Source organism: Bufo bufo, chromosome 10 (assembly GCF_905171765.1).
Source record: "Bufo bufo chromosome 10, aBufBuf1.1, whole genome shotgun sequence".
In the NCBI taxonomy this organism is placed as follows: Eukaryota; Metazoa; Chordata; class Amphibia; order Anura; family Bufonidae; genus Bufo; species Bufo bufo.
In genome coordinates this window covers 39794671-39811082 of record NC_053398.1, presented here as the reverse complement: position 1 = coordinate 39811082, position 16412 = coordinate 39794671, and the positions used below count along the sequence as shown (strand labels likewise).

Here is a 16412-nt window from a genome sequence, read left to right as displayed (position 1 = left end):
GCTATTGCGAAAAGGACAACAAGATATGGTGGGAGTTAGTTTGTTTTCCAACAGCTGGAAGGCCACAGGTTGGGCATCCCTGACATAGTCTAATACCCGTTTATGGCCTCCACAAAAAGTCAAATTATAGAAATGTGTGTGCGATGCTTCTACACGAGGTAACTTGTTCATGCGTTACATTTTCTTGGAATTAACAAAAATATCTCATAGGAAGGACTTTTGAAGACCAAAGGGTTACAAATTTTCTTTTTATTTTAACAGCAGTGCTCAACCTAATGGTAAATTTCCTTAATTTTAAATACACCAAGCAAAGCATGTGATCACAGGCACGAAAGATACAAAGTAAACCTCAGAAATACATCAAATATTATCAGAACATTGTGTGAAATAGTTTTCATGCACAGATTAATCACTCGCCATAAAAACACAACTTATTTGGCTCCATGTGCCGATATGTTGCACTACTTGGTTTTATATGGTTATACAAAAAGGTTAGAAAATCCCCTCTTCCCCAGATAAATTTTATAAGAAAAGCTTTGGTAGAAATTATTTTGGCTTTATGGAATTAGTTTTTACCAAGAGGTTGAGTGACTTCTATTTTACTGTATTATAACGTACTGCTCACTGTAAAATACTGTGCCATTACAGACAGAAAACTTACATCCCAGCAATAAGAAACTAATGAAGGCTAGAAGGCACCTAGTGTTGACACTTGTCCTTGGACCATCACAATGAGAAAACAGGAAAGAAAAAAAAAGTTAAAGGCAAACTGCTCCAATTGTTGCTTCACTTTCCAAATGGGTTGTTCTCCTCATATTGTCTGGAATTCGCTGCCCATTGCTGAACTTGAGTGATTTGTACGATGGCAATTGTAATCAGGATTATAACAGAAAGGATGGCCAATACAGTTGAGGCAATGTTCAGAGAGCGGGCGGTGGAACCATAGCTGGCGGCACCATTCTTATCCCCGTACAACTTTCGGTCTCTGGACTGTAGGGGGAAAAAATAAAAAAAATAAACCATTAGATAAAACTGACGTGTTTGATCAGTGGTTTGCCTTAGGGTACATTCACACAAACGCGCGTAACCCTTTCCGTTCTGCAGTCCATAAATGATGGAACCGCGTGTCTGCATTTTGCAGACGAATGACTTCAGTTTGTGTTCCATATGTCTTCTGTTTACAGTCCACAAAAAAAACAGGGCCTTCAATAATGCGGAAACTGATCAGCAAAAAACGGATGACCTACGGAAACCATTCCACATGTCATCTGCAATTTGTGGATCTATCGACTTGAATGGGGCTGCGGGCAGATCTGTGGGGACAATAGTAGTACAAGCTTCATATTTTTGCGGACTAGAAATGCTGAAACACGGATGCGGACAACATACTAAATGTTATTCACCCATAGGAGTGCATGGATCCGCATCTATTCCGTAAAACGCGGAAGGATGCAAATCGGATAAAATTTTACGGTCTTGTGAATGTACCCTTATTGTGAGCTAAAACCAGGAGGAGAGCCTACACAGATTAGGTATAATGAACAGCTTTGCACTAGAGATGAGCAAATCAATTGATCATCAGCGGGCCTTCACCTGTGACCAACTGTTGACCATCGATGATCCTTTCCTGCCTGCTCCGCTTAGAGCAAGGGAAGAGGCTTGGCCTCAGCTGTGACTGCACGAGTAGTCACTGCTCCAAAGCACAGCGCCCCTGTCCTAGCGGTGCAGGCAGGATATCGTCAGGGCCAGTCAGGTGGACACATCTGTGGGGGCAGCCCCTCATAGGTGAAGGCTTGCTGATAAGAATGGGTTCACTCATCTTTACTTTGCACTTATTCTGTGTTTCGACCTGAACCTGGTTAACTAGGACCGATTAACTAGGACTCAATTTGCCGAATCTTAAAAAGGCATGTTTTCCCAAATGCAATATTAAAAAAGGGATTCTGTCACCAGGTTTGACCCCTGTCAGCTAAACATATGCTGATGTTCAGGGCCTCATCACGATTCCTAATGTGGGCTTATAAATGTGATCTGTAGCCTTATTTTGCTAAAAAACTGCTTTTACTAACCTGTCACTCAAAGAAATAAGGTGCCCAATGGGATGTCAAGCGATGCAAGGTGCCCGCCGCCGTTCGTGCCCAGCGCCGCCTTTCCAGACTTCTGCACCGCCTCCTAATCCTCTGTGCCGCCTCTCGCTCTCCCTCCCCCCTCCTCCTGCTGTAAGATCTCGCGCGTGCGCACAGGGCTCAGAGGCTGGCGCCAGAGTGCAGGTCATACAGGGGGTTGAGCGAAGTGCCGGCGCATGCGCACTTCGCTGTAAGAAGCCAAATGGAGAAGTCCGCACAGGCAAAGCCCTGTGCGCACGCACGAGATCTTGCAGCAGGAGGAGGGAGGGGCGGCACAGAGGATTAGGAGGCGGCGCAGAAGTCTGGAAAGGCGGCGCTGAGCACGAACGGCGGTGGGTGCGGCGGGCATCTTGCATCACTTGACATCCCCTTGGGCACCTTATTTCTTTGAGTGACAGGTTAGTAAAAGCTGTTTTTTAGCAAAATAAGGCTACAGATCACATTTATAAGCCCACATTAGGAATCGTGATGAGGCCCTGAACATCAGCATATGTTTAGCTGACGGGTGAAACCTGGTCACAGAATCCCTTTAAGCTTAATAGCTTTCAAGCTGAATAGTCACTTTTTTTAATTTGTCCATTTTAAAGTTTCATCGGTACTAGGCCATTGAAAAATTGTACAAAAGATCATCCATCTAACAAAAAGGAGTTTGCAATAGGAGAGGAAATTAATCTCAGTTTGAATTATCTGAAAAGCAAAGTAAGGTAATCCCCATTAAAAGAGTAGGAGGAAGAAAGCATTCCTTGCCGACAGTCACCTGCTCATCAGTGAAGGAGACCGCTGCCATTACATGCAGCGATCCCCTCCACAGTATGAGGAGTGATCACTAATGCCATCTCATACGCCTTAAGAATCATTTGCTGGCAGCAGAGCGTGATTAGAAAGCAAAATCGGCAAACAATTCCTTTGAACGCTCATTAGAGATGATCTGGACAACCATCACCCAGTGTAATGGTCCACCCTGCTCCAGTGCGCTCCCAGGCCAGGCATGCAGTGCATGGAGGGACAACCCTGTCCCTTTGAAACACTCCCTGGATTTTGGGGTCTACTGCCTGGTGGTAGTTGGGATGCTCTTGATGTTGGGTGAATGTAGCAGGATGCAAGGCAGAAGAGAAGGAAGCGTATTCAGATGTGGAGACCGATGACCAGGCCAGCTCGATTATAGTAAAATGAAGTCTCTCGCTAAATAAATGGGTGTTACAGTGCAGATACAAGTAGTAGGCACAGTTCAAGTATTTCACAGAAGGCTTTTCCAAAAACGATGTATAATGCATGGCTATGATGGTCCACCCTGAGCTTCTAAAGATCTATGCAACCTTTCCAAATGACCACAATTGCTCTCAGTATTTCTCTGCTACACCCAGTTGCAGGGTGCAGTCCATCTCAGAAGTGTGGTGGGTGCCAGAAGCAATACAATCCAAACCACAGGCAGTAATGTCTGAAGCCATAGGCGTGCATTGCTTTTAACGACTAAGCACAGCCTTTCAATGACCCTCAACCTTCTGCTAATTCACCACCTTTTTCTTCAGAGGTTAGTTCCCAGCAAAAGTTCCTTTTCTGGCAGATTTTACCAACATGAAGAGAGTCTTCCTGGAGGATTATTTCTTTACCTACCTGGCAGCAGCACACACACGACAGTTCTTGCCTACTAGAAGGCTCACCAACCATAGGAAAATTGGGACCAGCCTACTATCCATCAACTGTAGCAGAACTGCCAGTTAACCATTTCCTTCCCGAATACACAGTGCACAGCAAAGTTACATAAACCACTTGTATCACAGATGGTGCATTGTTAACTGTTAAAGTGGTTTACTTAAATGTTAACTTTTGCATTAACCCTTTAACGATGAACCAATGGGTCACTGCAGAATCCCTGACAATCCACACTTTTGGAATAGCACTGGAGAGTGCGGATTTACTCCCTAGTCTGACAAAAGCTAGTGTACTGTAGCAATCGTGCTGTCTGGTTTTTTTGGTGAATTTTGTATTTGTTTTTTAAATATTGGTATATTGTGGGTCTGGCATTCACCCCCCTCATTACATGCAGATTTTCTCCCATAGACCTCCATTGTTTTTCTGCAGCTTAAAAAAAAACCTGGCATACATAATGAAAAGCTTAGGCTGTCACAGATTGCAGGTTATTTCTTGTTTATGGAATTCTATAAGCCACCACAGACCTTCACCCTTCCTCCCCCTTTCGAAGCATTCATTTATTTGTCAGCAGTACAGAGGTTTCCAGACAACCGTCGAGAGCAGAGCAGCCATATGGAGGAAAGAGCGAGATCTGTGCTCAGGAAGAGGAAAGGGTTGAACTGCTAAACAGTTTTTGTAAAGTTAAATTGTTTTTGCCTTGAAATACATTTTTTAAAGCTCAACATTTGACCCTGGTTGACAAACCATATACAAGACATCCCAAATAATAAATTCAGCATGCTACGAGTCGTCATGCTTTCATGCCTTATCAATAGTTTTACGTTTTGCGAGTAAAAGCACAGCAGAGATAAGTCCATGGCCAGGAAATTCACTGTTAAAGTGGCTGTCTGGTTTCAGGATGAACCCCGAAAACCTCGGGATCAAGCTAAAAATGAAGAACTGGTAAGTATTTACCATCCACAACAGTTTTCCCAGCTGGGCTTTAGTCACCTGGCTGCAGTGGTGAGGTCATGTCCAGAACACGTGACCACTGCGGCCAACCATCGCTGTGCAGTTGCCCAGGAGAAATGAGTGAAGGATGGGAGTAATAGCTTTTGGCTCCCTAGGGCCATGCAGTGATTGGAGGATGCACCCTTTCTTCCCTCTGGGCCAGTGGCATAACTAGAAATGACTGGGCTCCACAGCAACTTTTTGAACGGGCCACCCCACCCCGCCAAAACTGCTTCTCAACCTTCTCCCATGCAAACCCCACTCCTGTGGCTAATCAAGATTGGTCTCTCAGACGAGACCCGGCATCCACTCAGTCCATTTCCTACAGTGTCACTGTATAAGGCTCCATTCACACGTCCGTGGTGTGTTGCGGATCCGCAAATTGCGGGTCCGCAACACACCAGCCCGGCACCCATATAGAAATGCCTATTCTTGTCCGCAAGCTGCGGACAAGAATAGGACATGCTCTCTCTTTTTGCGGAGCTGCAAACCCAAAATCGGGGTCGCGCTCCGCAATTGCGGCTGCAGACAGCACACTGTGTGCTGTCCGCATCCATTCCGTCCCCATAGAGAATGAATGGGTCCGCACCCATTCCGCAAAATTGCGGAAAGGATGCGGACCCATTTTGCGGACGTGTGAATGGAGCCTAATCCTGTTCAGGGGCCTCGGACAAAAATCTTTTAGTCCTCATCCTGGGGGGGGCCCCTTCTGAGTTCAGACCCCAAAGCAGCCGCTTCCCCCCATTTCTCCTATAGCTACTCCTCTGCTTAGGGCACACCCTGGTATTGGGGTTCCTGTTTGGTATTGTTGAGGTATCCTTGTTGGATGATTTGCTGGATGCAAGGCAGGATCGATTAATAGTACAGACAATGAGCAGGACCGTTGGATGCAATAAAGTCTCTTTACTAAGTGGATGATGGGGATAGTAGGACAACTAGCAAGGCACAGCTCCACAGTATATTTCAGTACAATAGTCTCTCTAGCAGCATATAGACAGCTGTAATGATGGTTGTTCTAGTATTCCTTCTCTTAGAACACTTTGCAGTGCCTCTGAAGATTCTGCATTACATTTCCTATTACGTCCTTCTGCAGTTCCTAGAAGGATGGTTCCAGAAATTTTAGAAACATATGGAGTGTCTCGGCAATAATCCTTCCACAGCAGCAAAGCTTTCCTGCCTTAAACCAGCACAATATTTTAGTCTGAAGCTTGCAGCCTTGTGAGTTCTAGACCTTCTTCGATGTCTGGTCTCCCCTCTCGAGGACTTTTGTAGTATGGCTGCTTTCTGGTCAGTTGTAGGGTCAGAGATTATGTTCTCTGAACTTGGGCCTAGTTGTGCAAGAGCTGTAACACTTTCTAATTTGCACTACTCCGACTAGACTCCCTCAAGACTAACAAGTTAGGGGGCAGACCTACTCCATCTCCTGACAACCTAACACAATTTGCCTAGTTTGTAACCATGTGATGTCTATACATTGCTATTAAGTGTATGTACATAATTACAACATTTAACTCAAATATTGCATTACCGTATTTTTTGCTTTATAAGGCACACCTGATATAAGAAAAAAATTATTTTCTTCCTCGGCCCTGACTCGTGCAGTGTTGGGTCATTGTGCGCACACTACATCCTGAAACTGTACAGTGTGGCCCTGAGAAGACAAGTGTCTCAATGCAAAAAATATGGTAACTTTGAAAATGATAATCACTTTACAGTAGTCCTTCTAGGGTACTGCAGCTGGGTATGTAGAGGCCGGCTGGGGGAACTTGAGAGGTAGCACAGGACCTGGCAGGTAAGTAGTTCCCAGATCTTCATTGTAGCTCAATCCAGAAGGTTGGTCATCAGGAAAACCCCTTAAAACCAGGCATAATGGTCCGCACTAATGTGAGCACACCTAGATTTTGGTGTAAGTTTCATCAAGTGGCGGCTCAATCCAGCACATCCAATACAGCTTTAGGGAAAGTTCCTGTGCCTAGTCCAAAAAAAGTCATGTGGCTTCACAGCAAAGTGGGCATGACCTAAGATGCGACACTTAGGACCAAAATTACACCATAATTATGGCAGAAAATGTGTCTTCATGATAATTGCTTAGTGCAATTGTCTGTATTATGTACCTATACCCCTTTTCATATGTACAGTGCTATGGAATGAATAGCGCTTATTAATAAAGCAACAACTTTCACTTAATAAGCAACTTCGTTCTGGAGCAAGAACTGATAGTTTGCTTGTGAAATAAAAGTAAAGGGCACCGAGGGTTGGCCTAAGTCACTGTATACCCTTGCTTCTCCTGCATCTAGCCCCTACCTCCCCTTGATTGACAGGTCCAGGCGAGATGACTATGCATAAACCTGACCGTATCAAGAAAGAGGAAGGGGTGGTCAGAGGAACGTATGAGCTCTCCCTCAAACCACCATGTCCCCATAGCTGGCCCCTTTACAAGTTAAACCTCAACATCTGGAAATTATTAACACAATCACATAGAAAGAGCAAATGGTTTAGCTGCATGGATTTCATGTACTTGGTACTTTCCCTTTTTGTGTCCTTTTATGACAAACATGTCAAGAAACTTCCGGCACTAACCACAGTATAACTGTTTACACAGATTGTGCTCTGAAAAATAAACCAAAAAAAACTCTCGTAATTTAAGAATTACTTTGGTCGTAGTAGCTGCAAAAAGCTCTTACAGTAAGCTCAGGAATGATACAGATGTAATACAGATATCTATTGTCCATGAAAAAGGGACAAAGATCAAAAACAGATGGGACAACCTTATATTAGGTATTTAAGATCAGTAGCACAGCCTTACCTTGACGGAGAACACAAGGGCAAGAAGTCCCAGGCAGCAGAAATTCAAGTACATGGTGTTGAAAAGGGACCAGATGAGGTGATCACGGACAGGGGGACCGTCAGGCATGATTGTCACCACTGTGGACTGCACGTTCTGGCCTGGATAACTCCGAAACTCCACTTCTTCCTTTAGGGGTTCATAGGATGGGGATTCATATCGAGGGGGAGCATTAAGTTCCCGTCCATAATTAACATTTTCCATGATTCCTGAAATGTAGGTCTAGGAGTCTTCTCAAAGAGACTGGAGAGGATCTGTATGAGGGGGGAGAGAGAAAAGTATCCTGTTATATGATGAGGGGGAAAGGAGGAGGGAGCTGTGTGTTTCAGAGAGGCTCAGTTTCGTTTCCTCCCTACACATTCAGCCAAACAGCTTTGTTCTGTTGAAGAAAGGAGGGAGTTAGAGGGGCACAGAAATGTTGAAAAAAAAAAAAAAAAAAAAAGTTACTGGAAATGAGCAACCGAATAGGCTAGTAATGAATAAGGTTAACCCCCTCATACCCAAGGGCATTCAGTGCTGAAAGGTCCACATGGAAATTACACCTTTTCAAAACACTGTCTTATCTGATGCCTTGGCTAAACTTGATGGACTTATGTCTTTTCAACTGTATTAACTATAACTATGCCCAATTTATTGCAGTATAGATCAGACTCTTACGGTACCAAAGTGTGACTGTGTATATTAAAATTTTAAGTTTTTGGTTTCTTATGCCCTTTAATTTTTTTCTAAATGTGTATTGTAATTTACAGAATACATATGAAAAAGAGGTCATACTAAACAATGAATGGGAACTGATTTTTCAACTCTGGCACTTAAACCAGATCGGACCGACAAGGTGCCAACCCTACTAGAGCTGAGCATGCAGGGGCGTAGCTAACAGCTCATGGGCCCTGGTGCAAGAGTTCAGCTTGGGCCCCCGTTCCCTCAGTGCGTTGTGTGCCTTATGTGGCACAAGGGTTTTTGGGCCCCATCAAGCTTCTGGGCCCGGTAGCGACTGCTACCTCTGCACCCCCTATAGCTACGCTCATGGGCCCTGGTGCAAGAGTTCTGCTTGGACCCCCCCCCCCCCCCCCCCCTTTCCTTAGTGCTTTGTGCCCAGGGGCAGAGAAGCACATGTCCTTTATGCTGCCTGTCCGCAAAACGGACAATAGAACATGCTCCATCTTTTTTGCAGGGCCGCGGAACGTGCTGATAGCACATGATGTGCTGTCTGCATGCTGTTGCAGCCCCATTGGAATGAATGGGTCTGCATTAGTGATGAGCAGCATAGGCAATATTTGTTTTTCGTGAATTTTTGGCCTAATATGCGCCATAAATTTGCCAGTTCTAGAGTTTGTGATTGATGGCGAAAACCAGCAATGTAACGTGCGCATGCAATACAGGCGTGGCTCACTTATACTACATTTTTCAAGCTGCTAGAAGTTTCGAGACTGGAAAAAATGGTTGGCAGCAACTTTAGTGGCCGAGAACTCCTGATCACCAAGTAATTTTACATTACAGCACTGTTTGATTACATTTTGCATACATGGCAGAATAATATCTTTATGCAAATAGAGTGCTCCAATAGTCGCAATTGTGCAAATTGGCACTAAGCATGCATATTTTGTTGAGCAATACATAAAACTTCACATTTTCTCTTGTCTGAGTAGATTACTGATTGCTGCAGTAAGTATTGTTGTGACATCACAACACTATGTCTGTAGCATGTACAGTACAGACCAAAAGTTTGGACACACCTTCTCATTCAAAGAGTTTTCTTTATTTTCAGGACTATGAAGGCATCAAAACTATGAATTAACACATGTGGAATTATATACATAACAAACAAGTGTGAAACAACTGAAAATATGTCATATTCTAGGTTCTTCAAAGTAGCCACCTTTTGCTTTGATTACTGCTTCGCACACTCTTGGCATTCTCTTGATGAGCTTCAAGAGGTAGTCCCCTGAAATGGTCTTCCAACAGTCTTGAAGGAGTTCCCAGAGATGCTTAGCACTTGTTGGCCCTTTTGCCTTCACTCTGCGGTCCAGCTCACCCCAAACCATCTCGATTGGGTTCAGGTCTGGTGACTGGAGGCCAGGTCATCTGGTGCAGCACCCCATCACTCTCCTTCATGGTCAAATAGCCCTTACTTTCAAAGTTTTCCCAATTTTTCGGCTGACTGACCTTCATTTCTTAAAGTAATGATGGCCACTCGTTTTTCTTTACTTAGCTGCTTTTTTCTTGCCATAATACAAATTCTAACATTCTATTCAGTAGGATTATCAGCTGTGTATCCACCTGACTTCTCAACGCAACTGATGGTCCCAACCCCATTTATGAGGCAAGAAATCCTACTTATTAAACCTGACAGGGCACATCTGTGAAGTGAAAACCATTTCAGGGGACTACCTCTTGAAGCTCATCAAGAGAATGCCAAGAGTGTGCAAAGCAGTAATCAAAGCAAAAAGGTGGCTACTTTGAAGAACCTAGAATATGACATATTTTCAGTTATTTCCCACTTGTTTGTTATGTATATAATTCCACATGTGTTAATTCATAGTTTTGATGCCTTCAGTGTGAATCTACAATTTTCATAGTCATGAAAATAAAGAAAACTTTGAATGAGAAGGTGTGTCCAAACTTTGTCTGTACTGTATGTATGGACAGCAATGACCCTGTTCTTTCAGAACTGCAAAAAACTGCAGAAAACAGATGCTGGGGAGGTACTTCTACAGTAAGGGGTAGGCAACTTTCCTATTGGTTGCTAGGGATGTTGCCAAGCTCAGATAAAGCTATTGCAGCCTTCTCATGGGCCCACAAGCAAGAAGCAGTGATATTTGTGATTACGGAGATATAGCATTATATTCTAGATAGTCGGGATAAAAACTTGATTAGAATATTTGCGATCAACACAAGTCTGCATCAGAGCTGCAAAAAAAAAAAAAGTTCTAGGCAGCACATCTCCCTGTGCGAACAGCAATCTGCTGTCCAAAGGTCTGTATGGAGAACAGAGATTACTCGTCCCTCCTCTGGTAGTCAGGTAGTTACCGGGAACAAAAGCAAACAGCACAAATTGTACTTTTTGTTATTTGTACAATACTCACTATAGAAAGTGTAAAATGCTAAATCTGCATTAAAAAAAAGAAAAGAGATTTTGCACAAAATGTATTCGCCAACATTTGTGCCTGTCCACCAACATCAAACCAATTTCTGTAGGATAGGAACCCAAAACCAAGTACCACATTAACTGGTGCCATACCGGCCTCCATTAAATTCAGGGAATGCAGGTCCCACATGCATGGCAAGCCCACACTATTATCTCTTCTGGTGCTATAATGGCCTCCATGAAATTCAGGGGATGCAGACTCCCTGTATTAAATTGGAGGTCATTTGGCACCAGGAGAGGTGGAATACAGAGTGGGCTCAGCATACCTGTGGAACCTGCATTCCCCAAGTATAATGGAGGCCAGTGTGGAACCAAAGAGGTACATTAAAGTGTGGGTTCAGCATGCATGTGGAACTTGCATTCCCTGAATTTAATGGAGGCCAGTATGGCACCAAGGACTGTGGTATTAAGTATTGGGTTCCTATCCTAAAGAGATCACCTCGATGCTGGTGAACAGGCACAAATAATTTTGTACAGAATGTATTTGCCAAGAATCTCATAACACAGAATTAGCACATTACATTTTTATAGCGAGTATGGCCCTATTGTACTTTGTTTTGTGTTTGCAGAGTGCTGCTGTATTTTGCTTTTGCGCTTTCAGCAATGGTAATGTGCACTGGGATGTACTGACTGAACCCCAATTTTATTTTCTTTGAAATTACTGGAACACACTGTTAGTGTCCAATATTCGCCATTCATCTACATCCTCGCTATCTGGTAAATTTAGGAAATGCTTAGTATTTAAGGACTAGATAGTAATGTTCTTTTGGCACTGCGTTCACTATACCTCTAAGCGGTGTACAGGGGTGGGCTCCCCAGGATACAGTGAAGTCACGAATGAGGAAAGCAACCCCAACACCAGCTTTTGCCAAAACAGAATTTTACATAAATCTGGCAATAAATACAGCCACAAATGCTGAGAGCATACAATCAATTTACATAAAGCCTGAGACTCTTGTGCTGCACAGCACGGCCCCCTCTGATGGATGCAGGAGAGGAAAAAATGGCAGTAATTTACCTACTGGTGGGCACAACTAAACTGCCACACCTTACCTGTCATTACCCTAAAAGAACAAGAATCACTGTATGGGTGTGTGGTACAGGCTAGCCTGCAGTGCAGCACAACAGCTTACCATCTTACACAAATCTACACTATTCCCCCTCCCATAACTGGTCCTGTAGCACGTGCCCGAGTATTCCTTCTGTGCAAAACATCAGCCCGGCTTGAGTTTGTGGGGATTTATCAGCTCTCCAAGGTGAAGTGTCCCTTCAAGTTAGAGTCCTTCCAATGAACAGTATTAACATTTGTGGCCTGACAAACTAACCCTAACCCTGGTCTCAGTCTCTAGGCGCGTGCACGATCTTACCGACCCGGGTCTGCTTTGCATTCGCTGGTGACTCCGAACAGAACGAACTTCTCTCCAAAAAGCATGCAGTACTGCAGTTTTTCTTTGTTCCTCTGCTCAGCGTTCTTGGCTGCAATTCCTCTGGACAGAATCAGGGTCTTGGACACCATCAGCTTCATCTCTGGTCACTCCCACACCTGGATGCAGTCAGATTCACTGCTCACACAGTTCCTCAGTGTCTCTCAGTCTAAGATAGCTGCTGCCTTCCCTCCCCTCCAGACTGTAAACCCCACCTCATGAATATGGAGATGTATGTGCAGTCTGTAGCTGTGTTAGGAAACAGCAGCATCTTCTGGCCGAACAGCAGAACGTCAGTCCAGAACATTCAATTTAAAAAGTGTTCAGACAGCCGGTTTCCCCATCTCACGCCAAACTTTTAAAAAAAGAGTGACAACAGCATATTACCTGCACTAGGCCATTCCTCTAACTGTTCAAAACTATACACCTAATCCTACCCAGTCTCCTAAATGCTGCTACAATTCTCCTTTATGTCACCACAGTATTTATGCCCACATGTGCCCCTCACAGTAACTATGCCCAGATATTTTCCCCCCTCAAAGTAGTTATGCAAAGATAAGTGCCCCCTCACAGTAATATGCCTGGTTAAGCGCCCCCTTCACAGGAAGAAAAATAAATAAATAAAACTCCACATACCCCTCATTCCCCAGCAGCATCCACACTGAGCTGCTGGCCTGTGTAGTAGTAGTAGGAGGAGCATAGTGGACTGCCGGCCCCACCCCCTGCACAGACCAGTGAGAAGCACGGAGGGGGTTCATGGAGGCAGCAGTCAGTGCAGAATTTTGGGGGTAAAGATCACCTACTTAGTGGTGTGGCAGTTTTTTGTCAAGCCGCCGGGAAGGTGAACCTCTGTGGGCAGAAGGTGAAGCGTGGCCAGGGTCCCAATGTTGGCACTACGGCCCTGCGTCATCATATGCAGCATCACCATTAAGTGGCCTGGGAGAACTGTGGCTCCGATGTGGTGGTCCAGCCTGCATCAAACAGCGGCACCCGGTTTCAGCTAGTCAAGGCTCAACCACCTCAGCTGAAGGGAGCCGACTGTCATTCCCATCTTTTGCTGGTCATGATGCTCCTGCTCCTACTAGTCAGTCATTCCGTCAGCAAGCGATCACCGAAGGGATTGCAAAGAGAATAGTATGTGTGCACTCATCCAATGGTGCAGAAGCTGAAAGTGCTCCTGGCCAAGTTGCTGGTACTGCAGTTCCTCCATTTCCAAGTGGTGGACTCTGCACCTTTCAGAGAACTGATTGCTTGTGCCGAGCCAAGGTGGATAGTCCCAAACAGTCATTTCTTTGGCAAAAAGGCAGTACCAGCCCTGCACACATGTAGAACGGAAGGTGGGCCAGTCCTTGAGCCTGTCTGCCAAAGTGCACAGCAGTGCCAATGTGTGGAGCTGTAACTATAGTCAAGGACAATATATGTCCTTTACGGCCCACTGGGTAAAATGTGGTTCCTGCGCAGCCAAACCAGCAACTTGTCCAGGTGACGCCACTTCCGCCTCCACGATGTCACGCCGTTGGTCCTGTGACAATGTCCGCCTCTGCCTCCTCATCCTCAGCTTCCACTGAAGGGACAATTCACAGTGCCTCACCAGCATACCACATTTGCAGGGCACAGCGGTGTCACGCTGTTCTGTACCTAGTTTGCCTGGGCGATCGAAGTCACAGGGGAGGAACTGCTCTGAGTCCATCAAGAAGTCGAATGCTGGCTTTCTCCATGGCAGGAGAGCCTCTGATTTAGAGTCCAAGTCCAGTTTCTGAAGATCAGGAGTTCCATCAGAATTATGTGCAACATTCTTGCTCGTAGGCATACAACAGAGGAACCTGAAGTTGGTTGCTCCAATTTTAATTCAGGAGCAGTAAACAGCAGGAAGCAAATAGAGGTGGCTAACTTCACAAGAGATACAAAACAGTGGAGTTCAATGTCCCCAACTATGCCTCTCACGATTTACATCAAATATATTTTCATGTAGAGATCCAAGAATTATGTTAGAGGCATGTAGTGTAAGCAAGCCATGTGCGACCCCTTTAACGCCGTTCTGCACCTGGTTTGCCTGGGCGAACGGAGTCACAGGGGAGGAACTACGCCGTGTCCTTCAGCAAGAAATAGAATCCTGACTTTCTCCGTGACAACTCAAGAACAGAACCATGGTGACCGACAACAGGAAGAACTTTGTGTAGGTGCTGCGTCAAGGAGGGCTGAGCCATGCGCCCTGCATGGCACAAGTGTTCAATCTGGTTGTCAAGCGGTTACTTAAGTCTTCCACCCATCTGCAAGACCTCCTAAAAATGGACAGGAAATTTTGCATGCACTTCAGCCACTCGTACACCACCCAGCACACCCTTCTGAGCTACAGTGGCAGAACAGCATCCCCCCCCCCCTTCCCCCAGCAGGCCGATATGAGACATTTCGACCCGTTGGAATTACACCCTCCATATGTTGGACCAACTGTACGAATAGAGAAAGGCCATAAACGATTTCTTGATACAGGTGGACAGAGATGCTCCCCTGTGTAACTTCGATGTTAGCCAGTGGCAGCTTTTGCGCGACACCTGCCGTTTGCTCGTGCCCTTTGAGAAGGCCACTTTTTCAGTCGCCAGGACTACGGGATGAACAAAGTCATTCCACTGATTCATATCCTGGAAAAGATGCTGGTAAATCTGGCTGGTCAGAGGACTGGAGACGTGGCGCCTACATCTCACAGCCACATGAGCCCTGTGGGGTCTGAACTGGAGGAGGACATTGGAGCACAAGCAATGTGTAGTGAAATGGGTGGTTTTTCTACACAGGTGACAGAAGAGAAGGAGCAGGAGCAAGAGGAAGATGAGGCATATGACCCAGACACAATGTGACAGTGGAGATGCAGTGGAGATGGAGGCAGGGAGTCCCTCCATGCATCGGGCAATTTGCATAAGTGACTCGCTCACTTGTTTGTGTAGTGAGCCGAATTGTCACCATTCGCCAGAGGGATGACTACTGGCTCTCCACCATGTTAGACCCCCGCTACTGGTACAAAATAGTGGCTTTTTTTTTTTTTTTTTTACACCCACTGAGAGGGAGGACAAACTGAACTACTATAGAGACATACTAGTCAGTTGGCCGCTGCCCATCTTCCTGCACCATCATCCATCCTCTCGCAGGTCTGACCAGGGGGACCTCTGCGCTCATGTTCTACTTCCATGGCTGCTCCAGGGAGGAGGGGGGGTGGTGGCAGGAGCAGTACAAGCTCCATCAGCAGCAGCTAGAGTCTAGAGTCGCTGATGCGCTGCTTTCTTTACCCGCATAGTAAAGAAACTACTCACCAGCAGCTAGACAGCAGAACCTGAACCAGCAGGTGGTGGCATAATTGGAGTGCACCCTGCCAGCTGTCATTGAAGATCTGCTGGACTACTTGGCAGCCAAACTGGATTTGTGGGCTCAACTGGCAGAGTTTTCCCTGGAAAAGCTGTCCTGCCTGGCCAGTAGTGCAGTTGATGAGCAGAGGGCCATAGTTACCCCAAGGAGGTCCCAAATAATTCAGGTGTGGATCAGACAGGATTTCTACCCACCAATGCCTGATACATCAGATTAGATTATCCATGCTGCCTCACCTAACCCTTGACAAAAGAGACTGGTTTCTTCTGGCTACCTGCCTCAGCTACTATTCTGATGTTGCCACCAGCCTGATGCCACATCTGATTCCAAGAGCTCCTTGTTACACCCATCATCAGCTGGTACTGTTAGTGCCACCCACCTCCCCAGTCACCTTGCCACTCTGGTCTCCTGATGCTGCTGCCACACTAATTGGGCCACTGTGTGGACCTCATGCTGTTCCCACCCTCCCCAATCCATGATTGGGCCACTAGTTTGCCTTTTTGGCCTAGTTGACATTTATTTGACCCTTCTTCTGATCTGTCAGAAGGAAGGGAAATGAGACAACGGATCCTGTCTGTGTAGCAGCTGTAAGGCCTGTATGGTCCCATCAGAATTGGCTTATGATTTGGTAGCCAAAAGCAGGCGTGGGTACAAAATACAGAAGACATGAAAATATTCCATTCACGTGTCATCTCTGTTTTTGATCCACTCCTGTTTTTTGGCATTAGCAATACTGATGGATCACTTAGCAAATGCTGACCGAGTGAAGGTGGATGTTCAACAGACAGGACAGTTTTTGTGGGTTATTGTTCTGTCGGATCAGAGGAAGGGCAAAATAATCAGTGACCTCAACATTAACTTACTGCTGACAC

At 45.5% G+C, this 16412-nt stretch overlaps 1 protein-coding gene across 2 annotated transcripts in view; it reads right to left on the bottom strand.

Moving 5' to 3' along the window:
- Positions 1-229: 229 nt before the first annotated feature.
- LOC120980161 (dispanin subfamily A member 2b-like) overlaps positions 230-16412 on the bottom strand; it is a 28547-nt gene continuing 12364 nt past the window's right edge. Inside the window, exons 2-3 of one of the 2 annotated variants that reach the window (XM_040409066.1) lie at positions 7576-7868; positions 230-990 (exon numbers count right to left, since the gene is read on the bottom strand). In XM_040409066.1, the coding sequence (XP_040265000.1) occupies positions 787-990; positions 7576-7818 (447 nt within the window). In that variant the 5' untranslated portion in view covers positions 7819-7868 and the 3' untranslated portion in view covers positions 230-786. Of the gene's footprint in view, positions 991-7575; positions 7944-16412 lie in introns of those variants that run through there. The other variant, XM_040409065.1, reaches the window with a different exon arrangement.